This window comes from Scleropages formosus, chromosome 16 (assembly GCF_900964775.1).
Source record: "Scleropages formosus chromosome 16, fSclFor1.1, whole genome shotgun sequence".
Classification (NCBI taxonomy): Eukaryota; Metazoa; Chordata; class Actinopteri; order Osteoglossiformes; family Osteoglossidae; genus Scleropages; species Scleropages formosus.
Window position 1 is genome coordinate 16,874,980 of NC_041821.1, and position 14,212 is coordinate 16,889,191.

At 40.1% G+C, this 14,212-nt stretch overlaps 1 protein-coding gene across 4 annotated transcripts in view; it reads right to left on the reverse strand.

The window, feature by feature from the left end:
- Positions 1 to 8,666: 8,666 nt before the first annotated feature.
- LOC108933770 (sodium/calcium exchanger 1-like) overlaps positions 8,667 to 14,212 on the reverse strand; it is a 58,758-nt gene continuing 53,212 nt past the window's right edge. For all 4 annotated transcript variants that reach the window (XM_018751073.2, XM_029259063.1, XM_018751075.2 and 1 more), the window contains one exon: positions 8,667 to 9,512. In XM_018751073.2, coding sequence (XP_018606589.1) covers positions 9,136 to 9,512 — 377 coding nt within the window. In that variant the 3' untranslated portion in view covers positions 8,667 to 9,135. The remainder of the gene's footprint in view (positions 9,513 to 14,212) is intronic.

Below are 14,212 nucleotides of genomic sequence, written 5' to 3' on the forward strand. Positions count from 1 at the left end.
AACCTGAACCCCGTCTTATTTATTGCATTTGGTCTGCAACACCATTAATGTTATGGAAGTCAATGCACATTCATCTTTATAGTGAAAAATCAGTCAAATGAAACTAAACGTGTATTTAAGAGATCAATGTCAAAACACAGAAAAAGGGAAGAAAAAAGGTTGCGTGCTTTTTGATAAACGTTTGTTTTTGGTTCACACTTTCTGCATGTCCATGTTTCATGGAAGACCATATAAAAACAGGCTTCCAGAGCAAATACCCACAGTATAAGCAAAACTGTTAGTCGGTTTTCAGGCTAAGTTAAATACAGTTGTGACTTTCCATAACACAGCCTTTTGCCGCAGTTCTCAAAGATTTTTAAAAGATCACTTTCTCAAAGCGTAATTTTGAGATATTCAGTTGCTGAACTATCATTTAAAGCAGTTAAATTTCTCACAGCATAATTACAATGCTACATACACCAAACTTCCTACATTAATTTTTCCATTTTTGCAGCAATGTAGTATATTCACACATTTTAAATTCCCTTAAGCTCTGCACATTTTTCTGCCAATCAAACAAAGGTAATGCAAAACACTCCAGAAAACAGCACCATTGCAAGAAATTACTGCAGTAATCTGAGGGGTAAATTATTTTATAGCACTTCGTAATATCCTCTCTTCTACACTTTATGTAGATTACAGTAGCTTACTTCTGCTGAATATAGAAGTTGTTGCACTGCACCACGATGGTCTGGACAAGTTTGTAGCCATATTATGAAGTTATGCTTCTTTCCTCTACCACACTGTATCATAAAAACCACAAGACTTGACCAAAGAATCAAGTCTGGTCATATATGTTCAAGACTTCCATCCCCTTTCATATGACAGGCCCAAAATTCAATACCCCATAGCCCAGAAAAACCCATTAATGACACTTACATTAACAAACTGGCTGTGGTACAATGGAAAGTAATGATTTATAACATGTTCTATTTGTTGTGTACTGTTTCCTCTTTTTCTGCCTACTTAATGCGACTTCTCAAGAAATAACCTTCCAAATTTACATCTAAAACACACTTTTAAAAACTTTCCTCTGAAAGGATATTCTGTCATCATGTTACAAAAAAAATATTTCTGATGAATTTATCTACAGAAATCCTAATAATACCAGACTATACTGGCAGTCACTAAACATTGTGCTTATTGTATTTACTAATCACTGCTTTACCTTCAGATGAGAGGCTCAAACTTCTCTAGGCCCCAGACCCATTTACGAATCTCCTAAAAGCAAAGGATGTCCATAAATTTGGAGAAAATATTTATTTGTTCGGGGGGCGTGGTGGCGGTGCAGTGGGTTGGACCGGGTCCTCCTCTCCGGTGGGTCTGGGGTTCGAGTCCCGCTTGGGGGGCCTTGCGATGGACTGGCGTCCCGTCCTCGGTGTGTCCCCTCCCCCTCACGCCGTGTAGGCTCCGGTTCCCCGCAACCCCGTATGGGACAAGCGGTTGGGAAAGTGTGTGTGTGTGTATTTATTTGTTCATTGCGCTAAAAAACTGATTACGTTCTCACAGAGTTATATTATAAAGGGCACCATTAATAGCGCTGTTGTCTCACAGCACCTGAGCAGCAAAGGAGGACGCGGGTTCAATCTTCTTGCCATGTTTGTGTGGCTTTCCTCCCATAGTTGAAAGACTTGTGTCTGAAGCAAAGTGGTGATTCCAAATTGCCCATTGTACGTGTGTTCCTCTTGTGTGTAGATGAGTGACTGACTGAAGGTAGTCTACTGTGGTATATCTTGATGGAAAAGGTGTCAGCTAAACACTACATAATGGTCACTGGAAAATACTTTGGAGCAAAGCATCTGCTAAATTTGTAAGTAATAACACTTTATCATTACCTTTCATTTATTTTGTTTTTTCAAAGGAAGCCTACACTTCATAGACCTCCTGAAGCCCATCCACTGGCCACCATAGAGCCCAGAAGAAGAATCCCTGCTCATGTTTGGAATCCACTAGAGGGAGATGCTGCTCCACAAAGGCTGCAATAGTCGCTTCAGAAAAAGTTATAAAGTCTGATCTTTAGAGCAAGAGAGATGTTTAAGGACAGTACTAACTGTGTCATGGCTCAATTTCAGCCCACTATAAAGACAGGTAGCGCCACTGTCTGCATTTGCCCGAGACATTACATTTACCGTATTATTCGGAAAATGCGTTCACTTTGCTTTCATGGCGGTATAACAAACCCCTTCTCCAAGCAAACTTTCTTTACAAATCAAAATTCTGCTTTCCACTCATACCCACTTCTTTCTCAGCACAAAAGAAATAATGAGTTCATTACAGAATGTTTTTCCATGTTCCCAGAGCCTGGACAATTTTCTGCAGTTAATTAATTTCCTAACATTGGAAACTGGCTCCAGGAAGGTGGAAGGTCTCCTCTCTCACAGGCAAAGGAGCTGGTGCAGGAGACAGGAAAGTACTGGCTACGTATAGCGGTCTCACCTCTGTGCACAGAGTGGGCTCCGGAACAAAACTTCTCGATTGGGCTGGTCACTCTGGTACTCTAGAGTTTCTCCTTGCGAAAGGCCCGGCGAGCTGCGGCGACACTCATAAACCCCTGGCTGAACGCCGTACGGCTCTGGAGTCCTTCCTGGCGGACCAGATGGAAAACAGATCCACACGTAGGAACGAGGGAGAAAGGTGACCCCCCCAGACCATTATTACTTTTTTGCATTGTTCAGGGGTCCAGCTTTTGCGCTCCTTACTCCAGGTTACACGTCTTTGTGCGTTGAATTTGGATGCAAGCGGTTTCGATTGGCAGTCCAATCAAATTGTACTTTCATGGCATTTCTCATCCACCGGTGATGTGTCGGTCTGTTTGTTACCAAGCTTTGACTTGCTACAATCGTTCCTTTCTGCCAACGCACTTTGCTCATGTCTGGAATGTGCTCACATTATTTTTGAGACTGTTGCCCTTGACACATTAAACCATTTGCTTTTTGTTACCGATGCACCTGCAAGTTAGGCATCAACTATATGGCCACTTTTAAACTATTAGTTGTTTTATGCTCCTTTGAAAGCTCACATACTACTGAGTATATAAGTGCTAATTGTCAGCCCTCTTTTATTGCTGACACGCACTGCTAATTGTCAATCAACGTAATATGCCTCACCTTCACAGCTCTATCTGTCATTGTAATTTAGTTACTCCTGAGTGAAACTCCTTTTTCCTACGGTGTTTCCGAAATTTCACCACCACCTATATCTGTCCCATGTAGTTATTGTTCTTAACTGACTTAAACATCTTTAAAAAAACCTTTAATAATGTCATTATTATTGTTTTATTTTGGTTCAGTCATTCTGATAATCAATCAATACATTGAGTCCACAGAACAAACTGCAGCAGATAAAACCGCTGTAATTACAGACAAATGTAGGTCTTAATAGTTAGGTAAAAATTTGCTTTTAAATAATTTGGGACACAGAAGGATAATATTTTTTGCATTTATCTATAGACCATTCATTTGTTGTGTCATCAAGGAGAGCTTCATTAAGGTTGAAAATGAGAGCATTTATTCAACATTTATTTCCTCTATTCCAACACAATCGGCAGACTTCTAGTAAAAAATAGGTACACATCATTCTGATAGTAATTACCCTCTTAGTAAGGTTCTTAAGGTATTTGCTTTTTATATAAAGTACTCACTGCACTGTGAGCAATCAAGCATCAAAATGTTTTCTCTGCAGAGTGATCTAAGACCGAGATTCCCATTACTCTGTATTCATGGCAATTTAATCTACTTATGATTCTCAAGTTCCACAATATGGGGACAGTTTGTGTTTCATGTACTCAGGCACTGCAGTCATTTGTCTCTAAAGTAGGATATCCAAAAGTTTATTTTGTGCCAAGTGTACAATGTATCACTTTGTGTATTTCCTTCCTATTGTTTAAGTGCAAAACATTGGAAAAAGAAAGTTAAAATAAAGCAAATAAAACTCAGTTTCAACAGGAAGATGCAGAACCGATTCAGTAAAAACAAAGTTTGCAAAGTTTAAAAAGAAGTCCGTTTCGAGTGACATGAGACAGCGCTAGCATAAACAAGGACATCTGAATTCTTTTTGCTGATCAATCGCGCCTTCAGAGACTTCAGTGCTCCACAGCAGAAAGATGGGAACACAGTACATGTGGAATGACCTGAGTGTATGTTTCACTCATGTACCTAATAAAAATGACAGATAAATATATGATGTTACAGTAGTGTTACGTATTCAACAGGCCTATGTCAAAGATTTCTTACTGTGCGAAAGGTAGAAAATAAAATGTTCTCAGTGTATAACGTGTCATTTGTCAGTGTGTCCTTTCTGGCCCCTCAATTGAAAGAAAAAAAAAAAAAGTCTCAAATTCCAGGCCTCTACTAGGACCTGAAATGACTAGTAGTGTTTAAACTCAACTTAAATATCTAGTTGTGCTACTATTGCGAAGAGACACTATTGTCGTCCCATAGCGCAAACTCCAAATCTAAAAGAAATATACAGTAAAATACACACATCACACCCATATTTTCATGACTTATTAGAGAAAAAAAGCAATTTTTTTCTCGTGTTAAGAAGGGTTCTGAAATAAATATACTAAATTATATATTTATACTATGAAGGCTTCTCACCTCACTCTGTATGCACCACTGTACACTGTACATTAAATTGGCGATAACAAAATATCATTCCATGTACACAGTTCCCAGGCTGCCAAAAATATACATATCTGCAAGTGAAGCCTTTTCCTTTTTTTTGCTCAAATACAAACAAGTGTTAATTTTTTAAATTTTATGAATGCCATATATTGCCTATTTAAAATATTTAGCATGCTCTGCCATCAAAGTGACATGTTCTTTTTACAGATGCACCATTGCTGGAAAAAATAAAATACAAACAGTCTAATCCAGCTTCACATGGCATCTGAGCCTCCTTTAACATTAGTGAATGGACTGCTGCTTTGTATATACAGTCATGTTTTCATTCATGCAGTGTTTACTCATATCATGTTAACATTCCCAAAAATGGGCACGGCAGAGAGGGGAGAGACAGAGAGACAGTACCCTGAGACTATGCAGGCACACAACAGTGACATGAAGCTGTGCAGGGTGACTTTCCAACATCTTTGCAGTAACAGAAGGTGGCATGTGCGCTTGTTTCTCACACAACTGTTTCTTTTATTCCTTTCCGTTACTTAGGTCAATGTACGCAACGGTCAAGGTCAAATCTTTGTATTTCATTTAAAGACGCACAATTGATACGAACATTATATTATACATTATTCTGCTGTTACAAGAAAAGTCTCCTTGTCTTTTTCTTTGAGACAAAAAAAGCTGGCATGAACTTTTAGAGCGCATGCATGCTCTGCCTTTCACTGGCTTAGATAAAAAATGAGTAAATAAAGTAAAGTAACATTTAAATTAAAAGTTAAAATACAGTTGAGCTCACTAAACTAGAGTCCAGAGATTTGACCGTTGTTATGAAGCTTTTTCGTAACTGTTTCTGAAAAGCTAATTCACAGCAAAGAAGAAAGGATTTGGAATTTAAACACTCACTGAAATCAAGTATTATTAATAAAATCACTTTGAAAAAATCTCATCAGTGACTTTTACATAACTGATATCTGAACATAGTCTAGTTTTATTAAGAAACATCACATTAGGTTTAATTCACTAACCTGGTTGCATTTGATTTCCCACTGAAAATACACCCTTAGGCAAAAAATTTGAGCACTTATTTTTATGCTAATCCATCATATTCCATTTATAAGCTTGAATTCATGTTGCAAGAGCTGTGATAAAAATATCAGAAACAAGAATTCCAAAACCAGAGTGCCAATAGATCCATGTGACTAATGTATTTTAGGTACGAGTAAGAGACACGATAGCGGTTAGTCTTTCGTGCATCTCCGCGTCATACGGCATACGTCACTTTGCCCGGTAGCTTTGACTTTCCTTTTCGCAACATTCTGCTACTCTGACCAGAACTCTTCCATTTTTACTTACTGCAGCTAAAGCAGGTGGTCAAAAATACCCTTGCGCAACCACAGAACCGTAGTATATGTGTACAGACAGGTTCCTTCCATCCATTCCCACCCATCCATCCACTTTCAAATCCCTTCTCCTGGTGAGGACTGGAGTATAAACAGACTAAAATGTAATCAGCGAGGCAAAAAGGGGAAAAGCTTTAAATATCTCTAAATACTTCTGGCCAACACCCGGCTACATACACTGAGCAGGTGCAAAAAAAGTCCTGTAATCACAATGAAAACAATTTATGGTTCAGTTTTGAAAATCGCAAAGCCAAAATGCAGAGCACTTTGTATTTTAAGTTTTTCATACTGCATTTGTCAATACCCATTAACTCACAAATACTCTCATTACATCTCTATAAATTATGCATAATGTCTTCATAAACTATGTAGAATATGAGTATATCCTCAGATCGGCAACGGTACACTACTAGGTAAGTCTTTGAAAAGCCTCACAAGCCTGCTGTATTCATAAGCTGTGCATTAACACGAATAAAAAATGTATTAATACGGCGTATGAAGTTACGGGGGGGTAACCAAAAATTCTACGAGCGCTGATACACCACAGAGTGCGTGGAGCGGGGGAGGATCCAGTCAAAGTTGGACTTCGTTACAGAAGACATCATGGCACTGCTTAAACCAGCTGGAACAACAGAGAACAGATAGTTGTCATGCATTCGTTTTGGAGTCAGCCTGCATTCAACTGACAGTTTTTCCAGCCCTAATTGTGTACGTTTTTCCTCACGGGAGAAATGAACACCTCAGCTTCACAGAATGCTCGTATTCCCATTAATCCTCTTTCCCCTTCTATAGGCAAAAACGTCTAGCAAACTTCTTTAATACTTCTACGCCAATAATAATAATAATAATAACAATCATAATAATACATGCTGCCTATGTATGTAAAACTTATTGCTACATTATCTAGCAACTATATTTAAATATTTATGGTATTTAAGTGGATGTTAGTGGCATTTACACAAAATGTTTTTAAATGTGCACTGTCCATATGCACACACACACACACACACAGTCTGAAGCCAGTTGTCCCAAGCGGGGTCATGGCAAACCAGAGCCTAACCCGGCAACACAGGGCGCAAGGCTGGAGGGGGAGGGGACACACCCAGGATGGCACTAGGCCATCACAAGGCACCCCAAGCAGGACTTGAATCCCAGACACGCTGGAGAACGGGCCCTGGCCAAACCCACTGCACTACCGCACCCCTCTTGTCCATAGGCATTGAAGTGAAAATAAAAGAAATTCAGTTACAGCACAGTCAAATCTAAGCTTTAAGAAAACTCTGCAATGTACGTAATTCTAAAGGGTTTCATGATGAAAAGGCACATTTTGCTCATGCCTAAAACTATAAGTGCTTCTTATGAAATAATCTGAGAAAAAAAAAAAACGTTTAATGGGAAAAATGCAGTTGCTCCCCAACTTATGAACTTAAATGAGCCTGAGGGTTAGTTCGTGACTTGAACATTTCACAAGCTCAGAGGAGCAAGGGGTTCGTCGTCAATTCCACATACAGCTACTAGCGTAATGTGCGCCGGCAAAAACGGTGGTATTGGAATAAGCGACGGTGCTTTGAAAATCACACGTCTGCATCTGTACTGCTCTCTCTGCTGGTGAAAAACTCTTTGTTTACTCTGAGGTGGAGAACTTTGGAGAACCAGCACCGGAAATAGATTCCCTTATTAACCGAGTGGACAGAAGGCCTACAGGGAGGCAATAGAGGGGTTTTTGGGATGGAAACCGAGTGGTACAGTGGACTCTCCCCCATTCAGCAGGCTGCAGGTAGAGACAGGGAAGACTGCCCCTCACTGTGATGAGTTGGGACCACTCATGCCCATACCTGGGTCAACAAGAATGCAACCACTGGAACGTTTACACCATCGAGCCCCCGACGGGAGTATTTATGACATGCTGTAAATAAAGAAGCCCAATAAAGAACCCTACCCAGAGCTAGACAAGGGTGCTGGTTTTCTCCTGCAGCCTTCTTTATCCGTGCGCATCACACGAATTCACTAATACCCAATACAAGCATAATAATAGGAAATAAAAGCATAATTATAAGCAATAATAAGAAACCATGTAAATTGTACGTCATTTGTCTTGAAGAGTAGAAAACTGTGCGTCGATTCGGAGCCGGAGGTATTACGTGGAGGTGGAGGGTGATGGAGAGGCAGCACTTCGTTGACAGAATTAAAACTAGCAGATGTAGAAGGCATACCGACATTTACATCTTCTTCGGGTTCTGTCTTTTTTTCCAGCTTCTTCCCTCTTTTCAAAAATGCGGATGTCGCTTTGGCGCACGATTTGGACCGGTAAGCTAGCAGTGTTTTTCAGAAACTAATAAATACTAAGCACTTGTCAGAAGAGTTTATATCAGTGAAAAGTTTGTTACTCAGACATTCGTAAGTAGGGGAGAGAGTGTACCAAGAACGTGTTTGTCAAATCTCATACCCTCGGAAGCAACTTCATTCAAATTTCAGATTCATCAGGGTTTTTGACAGTGCATACATTTACATTTATTCATTTAGCTGACACTTTTCTCCAGAGAGACTTACAATGTTAAGCTACCTACAATTATTTACCCATTTATACAGCTGGGTAATTTTACCGGGGCGATTCAGGATAAGTACCATGTTCAAGGGTATTACAGCAGCAGGTGAGATTCAATCCGGCAACCTTGGGATTCAAAAGTATCAGCTCGAAGCACCACGCCATCGGCTGCTTCGCTTGTCAAAATTAATATTAATATGGCCTTACATTAGTTTGTTTTTGCAATGTAATTTACTTTTTATTTCAAGACATATATTTATCATTAATCAAGACTGATTTAATTTCTTTCTAACTGTTAAGTTCTCACTTTAGTTAACAGAGTGCTCCCCATGATTAAGCATATTTGACCCCTCAGCAGGCAAAGAGGATGAGATGAGTTGGGTTAAGGGGCAGAAAAAGAATGCAAACAAAAAAGTGCGAAGAGTTCAGCTGCTTCTTTTTCTTTTTTAACTCTCCTGAACTTCTTTTGTTTGCAGCTTGTTCCAGTCCCACCCTGGCATTTCCCATCCCTCCTCCCCATCGTGGTGCTCCTTTAGAAGCCCTTGATATGACAATAGGCCTCCAAGGATGAGAAGAGGATGTACATGAGCCACAGACCAAAGAACAACAGAGTGGTTAGAATCTTGGCAGTCCGTGGTCCACCCAACTCGCCCCCGATCTCCGGCCGCCGCCGGTACAGGATCACGGCCACGCAGATGAAGGCGAAGATGGTGAAGAGGGTAACAGAGAAGGCCAGCGTGCCTGGGTCTACCCGGAACACCTGGCCTTTGCTGTGGTGGTAGATTGCGGCGATGGACCATGCCAGTCCGATGCCCAGGAACACGTTCACCGCATTGCTGCCTGTCACGTTGCCGATGGAAGCATCAGCATACTGGTCCTGGGAAGCTGCAACCTTACTGGCGAATGTGTCTGGAGAACAGGGAACAGGGAGATATGCAATAATTGTAACAAGCGTTCTCCGATCAACAGCAAGAAAAGCATTTCTATCGGAAAATGGTTTTCGCATTCCACACACTAGATGTTTCGAATTACACGGTGTGTAATTAAAATCGGGGGTGCGGTGGCGCAGTGGGTTGGACCGCAGTCCTGCTCTCCGGTGGGTCTGGGGTTCAAGTCCCGCTTGGGGTGCCTTGCGGTGGACTGGCGTCCCGTCCTGGGTGTGTCCCCTTCCCCCTCCGGCCTTACGCCCTGTGTTGCCGGGTAGGCTCCGGTTCCCCGTGACCCCGTAAGGGACAAGCGGTTCTGACAATGTGTGTGTGTGTGTGTGTAATTAAAATCATTAAAGTGATAGCATATTTCTTTTTATCCACATGACTTTGACAATGTAGTGACCCAAACAAAGTCCATTTTATACCTCATTGAAAATTCACATCTCTGGAAATAAATAAATAAATACAGTAAATGAGGCAATCGTGTTCACGAATACAGAAATGCATAATTTTTTAAAAAACTTTCATTTGGCCAATATACATTTTTTGTGACTCTTAATAGGTTCTTGGCAGATTGTTATCAACACAAAATGTGTCATAATAAATCATAACAATATGCCATCCCCTGTGAAATCCAAGACACCCGGTACTGCTTTTACAAATATCAGGGAATGCTATTTTACCAGTGATTTAAAAATGTATGGTTCTGCAGTGTATAACTAAAATTACATTTCCATGAAAATTTAAATTGATTGCTTCCTGATTTCACAAAATCAGATTTTTACTGATCCTAGCTTTCTCTGTATCCTAGCTATGACAGCTCATAACTGCTTCTTTTTAGCCCGTCCAAGCACATTGTTAGAGGTGATGCAGATGCCTACCCCAACCTCCCCAAATGCCACACTTTCAAGCCTCCTCCCTCACTACAAATTAAAGCCAGATAAGCCAGGACACAGACAGCTTTGGTCACAAGGCCCACAAAGTTTAATTATCAAATGTGACAGTTTTTACCATGTTTCAGTGAAGCAACTTAGGTTAAGCATCTTGCTTGAGATGTTATCCAGAAACCTTCAGGGTGAACGACCTTTAAGTAACATTGCTACATTCTTCCTGAAGCAAGCTTCCGGAAGCCATCAAAACTGCAGAATGTATATATGGAATTATTTTGTACTTTCGTATATTTGAGATCTGCTCATAGACCAGCATGGATATACTGACCTGTTCTCACTTACTCACTTACTTACTCCAGCTGTATTACTTTTGACGGTCTTGTGTTTTTCTTTGTTCAGTTCGGCACACACACAATTAAAGTAAAAAATCTGTAGACATTTCAGACACCTCCGTTTAATGACTCAATTCAAGAGATAATGTTACACAACGACTAAAGGATGTCATTTCTAGTGACACTCTAAAACTGTGCTGGGCATAGTTCACATCACCTACACTTTTATGCAAAAGTTTAGGCATCCTTGGCCAAATTCCAAATTAAGTTAATTTTGTAAGGGAAAAGTAGTAAACTGTTGCAGGAAACACTGTTCAAAACAACATTTTTGCAATTGTTAATGCACAGTTCCGTATTATTTCATGTTTTGCTGTGACCCATGTGTTGATATGTAATCCTATGTTATGTACTATTCCTTTGTCAGTTGAAAAAGGGATTGGAGCTAAAAGCACAAAAATCATGCGAGTCAGTAATGTGGTGGGGCTAAAAGAGCATTCGGATCAAAGGCCACCAACAGTGGGCATTAACAGGTTTACACATAAGAAACAACTTTAATTTTTTTTTTTTTTACTTTAAACTTCATTACTTTATTTATTTATTTTTTTTAGTGGAATATCTACTTCATTAGAGCTCCATCCATAAATGTGTTTAACTCAAGTGACTGACTTTCACTACAAAAGCTAACAAGTCTATCATAATTCTGTGGAATTAATGAAAATTTGGAACTTACTTTGTGGTACGTGAGCACACCTGCTATGTGCCGTAGCCTATCGCCGTCGGACTGTATTTAGTTGTGTGCATGCATTTCTATTTTCTTACTGTTGTGTTTGTCAGATTTAAAGATACATATTGATATAATACACTCATTGTATTTTTCGGTGAGATGCATACTGCCTTGGCGAAAAGCGGCTGGTAAATGAATAAATGTAAAGTAAATGTAAACCAGTTAGAAAGAACTGGACAACTACACAAAACATCATTTCTTTACCATTTTCTAACCTCCTCTCCTATGAATTCCTGGTTCACTGTAAAATGCTTCAAAATAAAGTTACTGGTTTGTCTTATTTATGAACTGTCTTGGCGCACCAAAAGTTTGCTTAGGACCAAAAGCAAGATTGGATTTATCCTAACGAAGGTTTTTTTTATTTTTAGATTCTCAGTAATTATGGCAGGGGGCATGGTGGCACAATGGGTTTGATGGGGGCCCACCATGTGGGGGGCCTGGGGTTTGAGTCCTGGTTGGGGTGCCCTGATGCAGACTGGTGTCCCACCCTGGATGTGTTCTCTTCCCATTCGATCCTGTGCCCTGCGCTGCCGGGTTAGGCTCCGGCTTGCCGCGATCCCGCTCGGGACAAGCGGTTGTAGGCAGTGTGTGTGCTGTGTAGAATAACTAGTGTAAGGCTGACAAAAGTAAACTGGATGGGAGAAGGTGTAATGATTTAATTTTTGGCTGTTTTACCAAATGGCTAATTCATGTTTACATTAATTTTGAACAGGAGATTTCACAGCTAAAATTCAGTCAAATTATGAGATGTTTACCCTGTATGTGATAAATTTCCTTCTAATGCAGCTGAACTGATGTCTCTTCCTGTGGAATGACATTTGTAAAAAATTACGAAAGTGAGGGAAAACTTTAATTTCACCTTTTTTTCCTTAATTAGAGATGCAAATTAACTGAAATTTATTGAAAAATACCTTGAAACAAAGCATTACTTTGCCTGAAGCAAATGCCATTCTCAAGGCCAAGAAACCAGTATAAAGGAATCCTTACCCTAACCACCAAAACATTTTGAGAAGTACATTAAAACACTATTAAATTATGGCAATAAGTCAGGTAAATATTTCTCAAGTAACAAGAACCAAGCAAGGTTACAGTTATTTTTACCTTCCTGATAAAGGACAATACTACTTTTTGGCATTATCAATAAAAATATTCACCTGATAGACTTGAGAATGTCAACTATGAGGTGGAATTACTGCAGAACAAAAGTGCCTAATCATGACTTCCTTCCTTACACAGGCAGTCCCCCAGTTATGAACGAGTTCTGTTCCTAAGTCTGTCTTTAAGTTGAATTTGTACACAAGTCGCAAGAGTAAAGTATGGTGGGTATCTAACGTCAGTCTAACGTCTCACTCTTAGTATATAGTACGTAGTGTACCTTTCTGTGCATAAAAAACATTCTAGAAACACTTCCAGATACACTAAAACATCTTCAACATACACACACAATAATAATAATAATAATAATAATAATAATAATAACTACAGTATTTATAACAGAGAGACATAGCGATAATAATTATAAATGTTAGTACAGTATTTAAGGGGGGGCGTGGTGGCGCAGTGGGTTGGACCAGGTCCTGCTCTCCAGTGGGTCTGGGGTTTGAGTCCCGCTTGGGGTGCCTTGCGATGGACTGGCGTCCCGTCCTGGGTGTGTCCCCTCCCCCTTCGGCCTTATGCCCTGTGTTGCCGGGTGGGCTCCGGTTCCCCGCGACCCCCTCTGGGACGAGCGGTTCAGAAAATGTGTGTGTGTGTGTGTGTGAGTACAGTATTTATAATAGAGAGAGAGCGAGAGAGAGGAGGAGAAGGGAGAGAATGTGTGTATGTGTAGGTATAAAAACATTAAAGAAACTTGTTAGTTGGTGTTTAACCTTTTTCCAGTTGCTTTATTGTTTCAATTATAGTTTCAATCATGATCGTTTTCCTTCTTTGATGCATCATCATCACTTGCATCACATTTACACTTTGGTGCCATGCTTACAAGGGTAAAAACAAAAAAATTAAAGCGAAATATAGTAACACACGAGTCACTGTTAAGAGCAACGTGTTCAACTGAAAAGAAGGAAGTTTGCCCTACCTCGGGCTCATGTGCCCACGAGCTGACAAAGCGCTGTAGATGCACAATGTTTTGATGCATGTCACAAAGCAGTTGTTATTACGAATCATTGTATGCAACTCAGATTTTTAACATAATAGGCTTTATAGGGAGTGGTTCATAACTACGGGTTGTACATAAGTCGGATGTTCCTAACCCGGGGACTGCCTGTATGCAGAAAATTGACACCATCCTTTAGTGGACTGACCAATAAGATGTGATCAGAGCATTTATTGGATTCTTTCATAAGCCGAGGTTTCCCAATTCACCCTTAAAAAAGTCAGAGGATTGGTCCAAGTGAATAGCAAAAAAGCATCACATTATTGAGAGTCATGCAGAAATACAGCCATAAGACAACCCCCTTGCCAGAGCCCCAGAAAGCTCAGGAAACTCCATAACTGGTATGAACTGTCACACAAACTATATAAGGATTTGAGGTCTGTCAGTTGTTGCCTAGTGTTGTTTTGCCCGTCTGCTCAGCTGCTGTTCAACATCATGTTGCTCCTTGTCTTGCACTAAATTCTGTGTCCCCTGGATACTATACTCCGCCGCATGCGTTCTGCTATGTTCCTGTTATTCAGC